A 13,786-nucleotide genomic window follows, 5' to 3' on the forward strand; every position below is an offset into this window, starting at 1 on the left:
TATACCCTACGATTGAATTACATTCTTAAATCTTATCTTGTTTAGAAACATAACACTATGGAGCAGCGTGCAAAGCAAACATGACAACTGAATGAACTATCACAAAGCAAACATCCACATAACCACCATCCAAGTCAAGAAATAGGACGTTGCCCACTTCTGTTCATCTCAATGAGCACCCCTGCTACCCAAAATAACTTCTATCCTGACTTTCATGGTAAAAATTTCTTGCTTTGCTTAAAAGTTTTATCATCTAAACGTGTATTCCAGTTAACAATATAGTTTAGTTTCCTTGGTTTTTGAGTTTAATTATATATAAACGGAATTACAGAAATAGGCATTCTTTTGAATGTGAGTTATTTCATGAAATGGTGAGTTTGTGAGATTCATTCACATTGTTATATGTACTTGTAGTTCATTCACTTTTATTGCTTAAAATATTCCATTTGAATGACTATACTGTGATATATCAGTTCTATTGTTAATGGACACGTGGGTTTTGGCAATTACAAACAAAGCTACTATAAACATGTTTTGGTGCATTCGTGCAGTATTTAGGTTGGGTCTACCTCAAAGAACTTCTGTATAACTTCAGCTTAGTAGATAATATAAAGCTATATTCCAAAGTGATTGTACCAATTTGTGCTTTGATGAAAAATTTATGCTTTCTCTGTGTGTGTGTGCATGTGTGTTCTAATTGTTCCACGTCCTCACCAAGACTTAGCCCAATTAATCTTTTTAATGTTAGCTATTCTGGTGGTTATATAGTGGCATCTCATTGTGGTTTCAATTTGCATTTCCCTGATGACTAGTGAAGTTGAGCCCATTTTCATTCATTTATTTGGCATTTGTTGATCAGAGCTTTTGGCAGATACTCATCTGACTCATACTGAACTTGTAGCCAAGTGAAATAAAGCCTCTGACATATGACGCTCTTTAGTCATATCTCCCCTATTGATTTCGGCTGGATTTTGAGTTTCCAGAGCAGGTCTGAACATTCTTAATAATAATGGTAGCCATTGTTTCCTGAGTGCCCACTTGTTCCAGGCACTGAGCTAAGGGCCTGACATACATAAAGTCTTGTCATCCTCACAGCCAGCCTATGAGGTGGATACTATTATTGTCTTCATTGTGCATAAGAAGCAGCTAAGGTGGGGGGTGGCCAAGTAACTTACCTAAGGTCTCATGACTAACAAGTGGTGTAACCTAAATTCAAATTAACACCCTTAGCTGCTAGAACATACTGCCTCCAAAGACACCTGGAGCTCTAACTCGGGGGGATAGGTGGTACATGGGCAACGTATGTAACCTGAACTTTTGTACCCCCATAATAAGCTGAAATAACCCCCCCCCAAAAAACAAAGATGGAAACATTTGACTGCTTTAAAAAAACTTTAAAAATCGCTAAACACCAAATAACAAGATGGATGTGTAATTGTTAAAAGGAGAAAATAGTTGCAAAGATGACAAAGGATTAATATTCTTTGTATGTGAAGAGTTCTCACAAATTAATAAAAGAACAAGCATCTCTATAAAAAATGGTTAAATGTTTCTGGGGTCAGATAAATCTGGGAATCTCTGCTTACTTTTCCAAGTACTTATACTCCCACAACATGTATGACCAAATTTATGACTCTGAAAACTCTGCACTAAAAACTTACTTCAACACAGAGTTTTCCAAACCTATATGACTGAAATAGACTTTAGCATCCTGAATAATTATAATTCTCGGGAGGATACTTTGAAACGTGTTGAACTATCGTCACCACTGCTTCCTCTGGTTTCTAGTCTGGTAAAACTGTCAGTAAAGGAAATACAGTTAGTTTTTTTCAGGGTTTCTCATCCTTGACACTACAGTAGTCCCCCCTTATCTGTGGCTTCAGTTATCCGCAGTCAACCTCGGTTTGAAAATGTTAAATGGAAAATTCCTGAAGTAAACAATTCAAATTCCTAAGTTTTAAATCTCGCAGCATTCTTAGCAGTGTGATGAAATCTTGCACCGTCCCTCCCCATCCCACCTGGGACACGAATCACCCCTTTGTCCAGCGTCTCTACACCATGTACGCTGCCCTCTTGGGGGTCACTTAGTAGCCATCTCGGCTAACAGATCGGCTGTCGAGGTGCCGCGGTGTGCCCTTATTTTACTTCATAATGGCCCCAAAGCACAAGAGGTGCCATGCCTAATTTAGAAATTAAACTTTATCATAGGTATGTATGTATAGGAAAAAACATAGTATATATAGGGCTCGGTACTATTGGAGCTTTCAGGCATCCACTTTGGGTCTTGGAACATATCCCCCCACAGATAAGGGGGGACTACGGTATGACATTTTGGGTGGTACAAGTCTTTTGGGGGGAAGCTGTCTTACGGATTGTGGGATGTTTAGCAGCATCTTGGGCCTTTGCCTGGTAGATGCCAGCAGCACTGTGCACAAGTTATAACAACTTCAATTGTCTCTAGACATGCCCGAATGCCCCTTGGGGGGCAGAACCTCCCCCCACCACAACTTGTCTAATCTGACTGGCTTCTAAAGGTTTCATGGTGTTCCCTGTAAGTGTGACCCTTTACTCTATTTTGATGTCTGTGCCATGTGACACCCACTGTGCTTTGTTTTAATGCAAGGGGTATCGGTCCATCTCTTGCCTTCTGGTCCTCCATGTTTGCTAGGGCTCCTTCAGTCTCCAGGCACGCCAGCCCATGCAGGTCCCTGTGCCACAGGTCTCTTCTCACTAGTTGCTCTTGCTCCCCCTCCCTGGCAGCTCTTAACCACCAGGGCCACTGCAGGCCCCCTGCCTGTCTCTCCAGCTCAAGCCTCCATTCTCCTAGGATGCCTTTTCTATCTTTTCATACCCTACGTGGGATTAAGATTGTTCCTCTGAGCCCTACCCTGTCTGCACGGCCTTCCATGAGGCCCCCCACAACACATTCAACTTATTTATTCCTGTGACTACCTCCCCGAGTCCTTGAGGGCAGGGACTGGGTCCTACTGCTCCTCCGATTCTCAGCTTGGAGTAGGCCCCCGGCGTGTATAGGGACAAAGGAGTAAAGTGTAACTGAGGGAGCTCAGTGATTGCACCCCAGGGCCCTGGGTGGATTTCAAGCAACGCTGAGCTCACTGACAGCCTCCTTGTGAGTTTTCTTCTAGGCGTGGTCTCCCTGCTTATCTCCAGACAGACCATATTCCTTCTGGAGAGGAGGTGGATATACCGCAGGAGGGACCAGTTTTGTTTTTCTCCCTCTCAGCCATAAACATGACATCATTTGCTCAGCCAACGTGTCCAGACTGTTCCTGCAAGTTTCCTCATTCTAAACATTAAGGAGAAAAAAGTCCTTTTCCCTTGATCTCAGCATTTTTGCAAACCTCAGTTTATTCTGGTTGGTGGCGGTTTTTATCCTTGGAGATGTGCCCTCTTTTCCATATTTTGGGAGTCCCTTTTGGGCCTGAGTTTCTCAGAGACACCCGCTCCCCTGAGCATGGCATTGATCTCTATAAGTATTTCCTTCATTTTGTGTCCTGTTGGGGATTATTTTAAACTTACGAGACAGATTCAATTCTTGGGAAACCTCTGGCTTTACCTGAGCTGCCCAAGAAGGTGGCAGTGGGCAGAGACAAAGGGACAGGTTAGAGAAACACTGATAAAGGGCAATTGACAAGACCTGGGGACCATTTGGACATGGACAAGGGGGAGATGACTCCCAGGTTTCTGTTTTGGGGCAAATGGGTGATGGGTCATTCCTGCCACAGAGATGGAAGTCACAGGAGGAGGAGGAGGAGGAAGGGGAGGGAGAGCCGGCTCTCTGGGGAGCTAATGGGCCTGCTCTGGAATGTGTAGAGTCTGAGGTTTCCCTGGCAGCCAGGTGGAGATGTGGAGGAGGTGACTGGGTACACGGGCCTGATGCTCTGAGAGGCAATGTGACTTGGGCGCCATTGGTGAGTGGATGGCAGCTGAAGCCAAGGGAGCCAGGAGGGTGCTCGGACAGCGTGTGCAGGTAGAATAGCCATGGTTAGGGATGGCACAGGAAGAAAAATCCTTGCAGGGGACCATGAGGAATGGCCAGAGAAAGAGAGGAAGAAAGCTGTGAGGGGAGCGTGCACTGGAGGGAGGGTTTGGGGACAGAAGGGATGGCTGACAGCTTTAAATGAGAGAGAGAGGTGGATTCTGTTAAGAACAGAAAAGTGCCTGCTGAATTAGGGCAGAGGATCATTGGGGACAACGGGGAGAGCAGTTTCAGCAGAGTGGAGGGGGCTGGAGCTATACGCAGGGTGGAGGAGGGAATGGAGGGGAGTGAATGGGGAACAGACAGACTTAGGGTGAGAGTGAAAGAGGGGTTCATTCATTCATCCACCCAGCCAAGAAATGGGGGGCTCCTTTGTGCCCGGCAGAACCCCGTGTCCTCATGGTGTGTCCTTTCTAGGGAGATGGAGTCTGCCGGGAGGATTCATTTTAAAGACAGCTACTAGAATTATCATCACTTGAGGTTAGACGGGAACTTGACACACATCAGAGCTGTGGGTCATGCCCCGACCTGCCTGGCCCTTTCCTTTCTCTGCTGCCTGAAGGGGATACGTTTAGGTGGGAGGGCATAATCGGGTGGGGAAGAATACACAGGGACGTGCAGAATTGTCCTGCCTGGGTGGGCCTATTCACAGTGAGGTTTCTACTCAGTCCCACACTGTTTAGCCCCCACTGCACTTTATCTAGGGCACACTGGGCAGGGTGTCGTGTTGGGCTCAGGTCCCTCCAAAGGGGATGGCACTGAAGTGGACTGTGATAGCCTCCCCCAAATTCCCCCCGTACCCCCACACTCCAGCTCTCTTATGTAGGAGTAGAATCTGCCTTTCCTGTGGGGCATATGGTTTGATTGAGGCTGAATCGCCTCTGCATTGCCTTGTTGGGGCTGGCACAGTAACCCGAATGTGGTTCCGTGAGGTTAGATACAGAGATGCTAGAGAGAAAGACGGTCTTTATTCCTTTGGGACGGCGAGCTTAGGGACCAGGGTGGGCGACTCATAGCCATTTTGGCTCTCTGAAGAAATGGCAGGTAGGGATGAACAGAGCCAAGAGACAGAACAAGACCAAGCTCCAACCTTTTCATCTGAGCTCCTGCATCCAGCTCTGCCCAAATCTATCAAGAACCACCTCAGACGTCCTGATCTCTTGAACTAATAAATTATCTTTTTCTCTCTAATGTGATTTGGGTTTGGACACTTGCAACTGAGAGAGTCTGAACAATACAGTTTATCAGGATGTCATTTGTGACAGTAAAATACATTATTTACTTTTGCAGAAGCTAACTGACTCCAGGGGCTTCTTCCATGGAGCCATGTGCATTTCCCCCTTTCTAGGTGCCAGCCCTGCAGGTGGTAAAGAGATGAGTAAGACGTGAGCTCCCAGCATGGCTGTGGAGATGATGACAACAACCCCTCACAAGAGATCACGGTCTATAACGTGCTTTACATCCGCTTCTCTTAAGCCACGATCAAGGAGAATGATTAGCTAGCAATTCCAAGTAGAGTTTGCCAAGCACAGACTGAGCTGGAGGGATGTTCTGTGCAACAGGAGCTCTGAGGAAGGTGGTTGTGTTAGGTCTGGTGGACAGTAAACAGGTGGCAAGGAGATGGCTAAGGGAGGAGAGCAGGAACCAAACTGTACTGGGAACCAAATTGCAGCTAGGAACTGTTTCCTGGTGGGAACACACATAGTAAAAAGTTCCTAGTAACCTTTAACTGACTTAGAGCTCATTACCATCTCATTAACATAACATGGGTGGAGCTTCGTGGAGAATTCTAGAAAAGACACATGGGCAGAAAGGAAACTGTTATATAACCTACCTTGTTATGTAACCTGCCATGTGACGTGTTATATAACACCAACCTGTCAATCACCCCCAAAGGCGGGAAACAGCAACCAATCCTGCCACGGGAAAGGCGGGACAAACCAAGGGACTTATAAAAGGCAGCACGTGCTCAGCCTCTGGCGTCTTTCTCCACTAGTGAAGACTGACCCATTTCACTCTTTCTGGAACATATTTTCCCTTTGTGTTGCTTCTTTTACTTTCATTCTTTCTTTCATGTGATAAACTGTATTAAGTTGCTCTGTGTTTGTGATCCCTCGTCATTGGCTCGATTCCGTGCCCGTACTCATTCTTGACACTGGGAACAGGGGGACCAGGGAACATCCACACAGATGAACCTAACAGTTGGGAAGGGGAGGGAGACGTACTGTGGGTTCTTTTAGACATGCTGTTCTGGGTGCCTGTGCTGAGGTGGGGGACAGAGGTGGGGGAACAGGTAGACTGGGAAATCTGTCGGTCTATCCACTGTGAGCGTAAGGGCTGATCTCATACCTTTCCCATTCCAGCGTGGGCATGTCCCAGCTTGATCACCACGGGGAAGTGTGGGGCTGTGACCTGAAAGAGACAAGAGGAAGTCACTCACGGCATCTCAGAGCATTGCCACCAGGGCGCAGGGCACTGCCTGTTCTGTAGAAAGATCCATTTGTCTGATATCATCAGGAATCCCCACATGAATGCTTTGAGAGATGCCACGGCTCAAACACCTGAAGTGTCAGCAATTTTGGCTTCCAGAAGAAGCTCTGAGCTCTTAAGGCCAGCTTACCTGGGGCATCCACCAATCTGTAGAGAGACAGTACAGTGGTGCAAACCAGTGGGTTTTAAATCCTGGCTTTACGGCTGTGCAACCAGACAAGCCATAGCCTTGATCTGTGCCTCAGTTTCTTCACCTGTCAAATGGGGATGATAATAGTACCCACCCCACGGGGTTGCTGCAAAGATTGAGTGAGTTATTACACGAGTAGCACTCAGTGAATGGCAGCTTCATCATTCCCTCCAACAGCACTTCAACTACCTGGAAACTCTCATTACCTCCCTTATAAGCCTCTCCAGGCTACTGTACGCTGTTTCCTAGTAACACTAGTCATGGCTGCCACCAGCACAGACCTTTAGTGGCTGCACCATGTTGGGCTCCGTGCTGAGCGACTGCCCTGTGTTTTCTCCTTTAGAGAGTTACATTTACAAGGGCGGCAGCCTTGCCCGTTTGGTCCCCTGTGGTGTCCCCAGCTCCTAGAACATTGCCTGGTCCAGGGGAGGTGCTTCAGGCAGTCCTCTCGGCAGACTCCCGAGGTGTGCACACTTCTCCCTGTGACAGGCGGGGAGACCTGGGATGGAAAGATTGTGTGCCTGTCCACACTCGCCGTCACCTCCTAGGGAGCCAGGGGGCCAGGACTCTAACCTAAGCTGTGCTTTTCCTGTTTCGTGTGTTTGTATACTGTTTGAGATGTGTTTGCTTGATTTCTAGAAGTACATTTTGAGTTCCTTGAGGACAAAGGTTATCCCTCCTATTTATGTAGCAATGATATCACTCCCTTCAGTTGGACCACCCCCAGCCAGGGGTCATTATGACCCACTCCCCTGCACAGTCTGCTGACAGCGCTGTCTGTCCTTGTACACTGTGGGCCCCCGAGGAACCCAGCCCTGCTGTCCTGGTGTCTAGAGCCCGGTCTGTCATGAGGTAGCTGCTGTGCCACTGGCAGAAGGGCTGGCTGTGGGTTACAAAGCCATTCTGTGACCCTCGTCTCATTTTCCCCCCACAATGGCCCCTTGAGGCAATCGGGGAAGGTATTTTATTACCATTTTAGAGATAAGAAAGTTGAGACCCAAGTCAGTTGCTGGGGAGGGGTGGAGCTGGGACGTGAACTTGGATCTGTCAGCGTCCAAGCTTGCTGTGAACAGTTCCCATTAAGGGATAGCACGAAGACGGCCTGTAGTAGCCGTTGAATAAGTTTTATCTTCCCCCGATTTCAGGCTAAAATGTATCATACCCTGGTGTCTGGGGTGCATAAATATGTGTTTAAAAAAAAGCAATATTTGATTTTGATTCCAAAAGCAATATGTACTCACCATAAAAAACTTGAAAAATATAATAAAGTGTTAAGTATAAAGAAGACAATAAAAATCATCTTCAGACTTCTAACAGCTTTGGTGTATTATCTGCTGGTCTTTTAAAAAAAATCTATATTTGTTTTTCTCTTGATTTATTCTGTTTTTACAAAATTGGGAGTATAGTGCATATTCCATTTTGTTTCCTGCTTTTTCCACTTAATATTTTGTGATGAGATGCATCTGGTGGCTACTATTTGCTAGTTTAATCGTTATCATGAAATAGCTCATGTGTGAAAAAAGCCTTAAAAAGAGGTGACTGTGAACATCATCTTGCTTAGGAAATAAAACATTGCCTGAACTGCTGAAGCTCTGATAAACTTCGTTCTGATCACAGTTCCTTCTCCTCTTCCCAGAGGTAACCATCATATAAATTCTGGATTTATTATTCTCTTGCACATATTCGTAAGTTTACTGTTATATACCATTCCCAGGTAATATATACCATACATTTTTAAATTTATGTGAGTAGTATCAAAGAATCTATTCTTACACAACTTTTTTGCGCACATCATGTTTGTAAGCTTCACATATGTATAGCTCTGATTCACTTTTATGGCTGCGTATCATTCCATGAACATACGACCATTTATTTATTTCCTGCTGATGAACATTGAGGTGGTTTCTATTTTTTCCGATCACGAACTATACTACTACAAACATCCTTGGCCATTACCCGCTTTGAACATGCCGGGGAGTTCTCTAGGGCACATGCACAGGGGTGGAACCACTGAGTCTGGGGAATGCTCGCTTCAGCTGCTCGCCTAGATATTGCCAAATAGCTCTCTAAATACGCTCTCAGGGGCAGGGAAAGAGCTTCCAATATTTGCGGTCAAAAGACTTATAATTCACCAATCTGACCAATGTGAAGTGGAATCAACGGGTGCATTTTCACCAAGGGGCTTCTGTTATCTGGCAGAATCATCACACCCAGCCATCCTTGCAGACCTTAGGTAGAACTGCCTCAATTTCCATCTCATTTTCAGGTGGAGCTCAAGGACAGGGGAAATGGGTGCTCTCTCCCCTCCTCCCCCCCAGCCTGGTCATGCTGCACTGGTGGGAAGTGGGAAGAGCGTGGATGCTGGAGGGTCAGCGGCTCTGTCACGTCATTTAATCTCTGTTTAATCCTGCGCTAGATATTTAATCTCTCTGAACTTCACGTTTCTAATCTGCCAAGTGGGGATGATCACGCCTAACTCACAGAATTTTGGGGGGAAGAAGAAATAAGGAATGTAAAACTGCTTAGCAACAAGCGGTGCTAAAACCTGAAGTATAAAGTAGAAGCAAGGGCAGGAAGGCGCTGACTCTGGCTCTGCAGGGGTGAGGGGAGAGATCGGGAAGGACGGGACGGTTGAGGAAGGAGAGCAGAGGCTCTGGCCTGACAGCGTCTGCTGATAGGGCGGGGATGACATGAAGTCTGACCATGCCAGAGGGCTGTCAGAGGTGATTACTAGTTGGCAATTTCAATTTGAAAGAACCTGATCAATCACCTTACTGAACCCCGGTGTTGCTGTGTTGTGGTAGGTAGAATTTCTAGGAATGGCTCCCAAGATGTCACCCCCTAATCACTGAAGCCTGTGGGATGATATTGCCATACAGTGTTATGTTACACGGCACAGATGACGTTAAAATAGGGACATCATCTGGATGGGCCTAATCTGATCACACAAGCCCTTGAAAGCAAAGAACTTTCTCAGGCTGGTGGAAGAAGAGGGAGTCAGAGAGATTTAAAGCATGAAAAAAACTAAACACGCTGTTGCTATTTTGAGACGAAGGGGGCCATGAGAGAAGGAATGTGGGCAGCCTCCTGACACTGAAGACAGCCTCTGGCTGATGGCCGGTAAGGAAAAGGGGACCTCAGACCTATGGTCACTGTAGTACTGAATTCTGCCAGTAATGAGAGTAAGCTTGGAAGAGAATCTTGAGCCACAGAGGAGGACGCTGCATGCAGGTACCTTGATTTTGGCCTCGTGTGAACCCTGTGGTGCCACGCTGTGCTTCTGGCGTGCAGAACTGTCAGATAATAAGGAAGTGCTCGTTTAAGCTGCTAAGTTCGTGGTGATTTGATAGGGCAGCAATAGAAAACTAACACACCTGTCTTCACAGAAACCAAAGCCCAAAGAGTGACGTGACTGTTTTCATGATGCACAATAGCACATCCAGAAGTGGAGCTCGTGTGTTTTGACTGTCAAACAAGCACTGTCTCCACCAAGGCACACTTCTTGGGGAAGCATGTGCATCTCTGGCATGTGATAAATGCTTTTCCACCATGATAATGATCAATAAAATAATATCAAATCAAATCAATTCAGAGGGCACTAACTGACCGAGAACTACATGGCTAGCTCTGGGTTTTGAGCTGTGTAGGACACACAGAAGGTTGAGACAAGAATTTTGCCCATCAAGGGCTTCTCATCTGGTTGATACAGAGCAAGGAAGCATGGCAGGCCGGTGTGGGAGGGGTTGGAGCTATGCGCAAGTCTCCATGGGAAATGAAGGCTCTGACAAGGACAGAATTCCCCCAAGGGGTGAATGGTGCAGAGTCCGGTGGTCTTCCCAAGGTGAGTGCTTAGATTCTTCATGACCACTAATAAACAAAGACCCATAGGAAGGAAGGATTTATTTTATGATACTTAACATGATTTGATCTGCAATAAAGCTATTTTGGACATGCTCGCTAAATAGACTTAGATATTTGAACTGAGTGCCTTTCTGCAGCCTGCTAAAATAAAATCAGAGGAATATATTAGTTGTCAGAAATAGTGGGAGTAGAAGCTGTATCTGGATTTATAGGACACAGAAAGCCAATCTAGAAAAATCTGAGAATTTTTAAGATATTTTCAAAGAAAACATTTCAAAAATTCATTTAAAATAATGAGTTTTCATGGTACTAGGGGAAAATTTTCTTTGCCATTTTTAACTTTGATTTGCTGGAAATGGTGTTCTTCTTATAAGCATGTATGACTGCAAGACTCTGGGCTGGTGCTAAAGAGAAGGAAGAGCCGATTTGGGGCCAGATTACTGGGGGCCTTCAAAGCCGAAGGGAGGAGTTCATTGCTTGGGTAGATCATGGGACAGTAGGATGGATGGTCTAGGAGCAGGAGAGTGACCTGCGGCCGGGGGCAGGATGGATTTGTACCAGGGGAGACTGAAGGGCCAGAGACCAAATTGGGATCGATTATAACAAACTCTAAGTGCCCCTGGATGGGCCTTGACGGGGAAGGGGACAGTAGAGGAATTGAGTGTACTCCTAGGAGTTTTTCTTTTTTCTTTTTGTTAAAGTGACACTTCTTTATTGAAATAATAGTATTAAAATGACCATAGAAATTCAAGATGAGAATCGTCTACAGTCTCATCATCTAATCAAATCAGTGTTTGTATTGGTTCATATTACTTTATAATCCTCATTTGTATGTCCAATAAAAGCACCCCAGGATATTCTATAATAATATTAGAGATAGAATTTTACATCTATCTTCTCACCTAATATGACACCATAAAGTGTTTTTCTATTTTTGCTGCAGACTTTTCTTATATCCTTCTCTACTCTCCTTCCCCAGCCCAGGAAATTTTTTTCAAAAATTGCTCTTATCACTTAATATCACACCATACACACCCCTCCTCCCATGGCAATAACTACAGTCGTACCCTACTAGTTTTTTAATAGCTGCATGATTTACGCATGTACACGAGCTGCAATTCTTCAGTTGTTTTCTATTAATGGACATGTGTGTTATACATTTTCTCTCTCACCCCTCCTCCTACTTAGCAAGACTTCACTAACCATCTTTGTACACATCCTTATGAGCCAGCGTTTTAGTTCCTAGACGCCAGGCCTACAGCTTTTCAAAAGGAGAAGCAGTAGAATTTGGAGACATTCTTTAGGTTTCTGAAGTCAGTTGTTAGAGCTCAAGAAGTGAAAGTGGGAGCCACGGTACTGCACGCCTTGTATTACCTCCAGGCTGATAATGACATTTATTGAGTGTCATGGCAGGAATGGGACCAAGCACTTTATATATGCTGGCATCCTTTCCCTCCCCCACACCGTGTGTGAGGGAAGCTATTTGCCCAGGGTCAGACAGGGAAGAGTGGTGCAGCTGCTCCCTGCCACCCCTGTCGCCTGTCTTCGCCCTGTCGCCCTCCGCCCTTCCAAGCTGTTCGAATGGCTTTCAAAGGCCATTCCCATTTCCACTCCTCTGCAACGTGCCAGCCCCTCCCCAAACACAGACAGGTCACGGAGGACAAAAAACATCTTGTCGGGGCTATTTTCTCTCTTCCCTTCCCAACAATAGTTTTATTTAGTTCCCGTGGGGACCGTGGAGGTCTGCACCAGCCTCTCACAGGCTCCTTGTCCCGCTCACATGCCCCGGGGCGCTCCAGAGTTCAGCACTGCCCAATGGCCTGAGAGGCCCGACATCCTGTTCGAAGGGGCAGATCAATTTTGGAAAACAGAGATCCCCACCCTGATAAGGGCTTTATTCAAAAGTACTCAAAGAACCCAAATAAGTGGAGGCGGCCCAGGGCTCACGCTGGGTGTTCCCTTGGGGGGATTAGAGCCAGAACAGTGCGCGACCAGGTCAGTGTTGTACCAACCTCCTCCTCCTCCTCTCCAACCAGAATCGGAGAACCAGGGCTTCAGGGTGGTCTGGAGCAGTGCCCACCACAGGAGGCCATTCCCCCCACATTCTTGACTCTGGAGACTTAAATACATACAGTGTCTGGTCCTGGCTAAGTGATGGGAAAAGCAAGACCAAGAAGAATCTGGCAGAGGAAATCAAAGACTGAAGAAGTCTGGGAAGCTTCAAGGAGGCGGTGGGCCTCCATTCCCTGCCTACGAGGCTCCAACTGATCTGCCTGCCACCTCCCTGTTCTGTTTCATCTTGTGTCTCTCCCTCCTCCCCACCCCAACCTCTGCCTTCCAGTCATGTTCCAATCCACTGGCCTTTTTGTGCTCTACTGAATGGGCCCTGCTCCCTCCAGCCACAGGGCCTTTGCACATGCTGCTCCCGTCCCCTGAAAGACTCTTTCTCACAGTCTTTCCTAGCCAGTCCCTTCTCATATTTTATGCCTCAGCTGAAACGCTCTGTCCCTGGAGAGCCCTCCCTGGCCACTGGTTTAAAGTAGGTGCTTTCTGTTATCTTCTCGACTGACCCCGAACTCGAATTCTCCCTTCATGTTGCCAGCCACCATTGCAATTATATGTCCATTTCTTCATTGTCCATTTCTCCACTCCCTATAGTTGCTCTGAGGGCAGGAGCCTGTGTTGTTTTGTTACCACTGTATCTCCAGGCACCACACAGGGCCCTGCACACAGCAGACCTCTGTATGAGGTATACATGCCGCATGGGTGTTAGACGAAGCCTCCCACGACAGGTGGGAGATGTCCCGTGCAAAGAGTCAGAAAGAACCGGGGGACAAGGAGCTGATAAGGTTGATTCGAATGGAAGGTTTGTTGGGGAGGCAGTGGGGGTTAGGGAGGACAGAGGGGGAGTCACAAGCTTGTGGGGGCCCCAGCACCAGAGGTAGGAGTCTGGACACGGGGCAGCAGAGGGTTTGGACACTGTGAGGCAGATGTGCACGAGACAGGTTTGAGGAAGGTTCTTCTGGAGGCTTGGTAAGGACAGGTCCCATTTCTTAGTGCGTGCCAGGCATGGCGCTAAGCACTTTGCATATGTCACCTCGTTTATGCCTCTTGACAGTTCTATGGGGTAGCTCCTATTTCTGCTCCATTTTATGTGCAGGAAATAAAGGCAAAGAGAGGTGAAGTTTCTTGCCTAAGCTCACTCACAAGGAAGTGGAGGAGCTAGGGTTCAGTCAGGGCCACTG

At 46.6% G+C, this 13,786-nt stretch overlaps 1 protein-coding gene across 2 annotated transcripts in view; it reads right to left on the bottom strand.

The window, feature by feature from the left end:
• The window catches only part of SYN3 (synapsin III), a 377,990-nt gene that overhangs the window by 61,422 nt on the left and 302,782 nt on the right, over positions 1-13,786 (bottom strand). For both annotated transcript variants that reach the window (XM_069490347.1, XM_069490346.1), the window contains exon 6: positions 6,350-6,412. In XM_069490347.1, coding sequence (XP_069346448.1) covers positions 6,350-6,412 — 63 coding nt within the window. The remainder of the gene's footprint in view (positions 1-6,349; positions 6,413-13,786) is intronic.

The sequence above is a fragment of the Eulemur rufifrons genome, chromosome 16 (genome assembly GCF_041146395.1).
Source record: "Eulemur rufifrons isolate Redbay chromosome 16, OSU_ERuf_1, whole genome shotgun sequence".
Classification (NCBI taxonomy): Eukaryota; Metazoa; Chordata; class Mammalia; order Primates; family Lemuridae; genus Eulemur; species Eulemur rufifrons.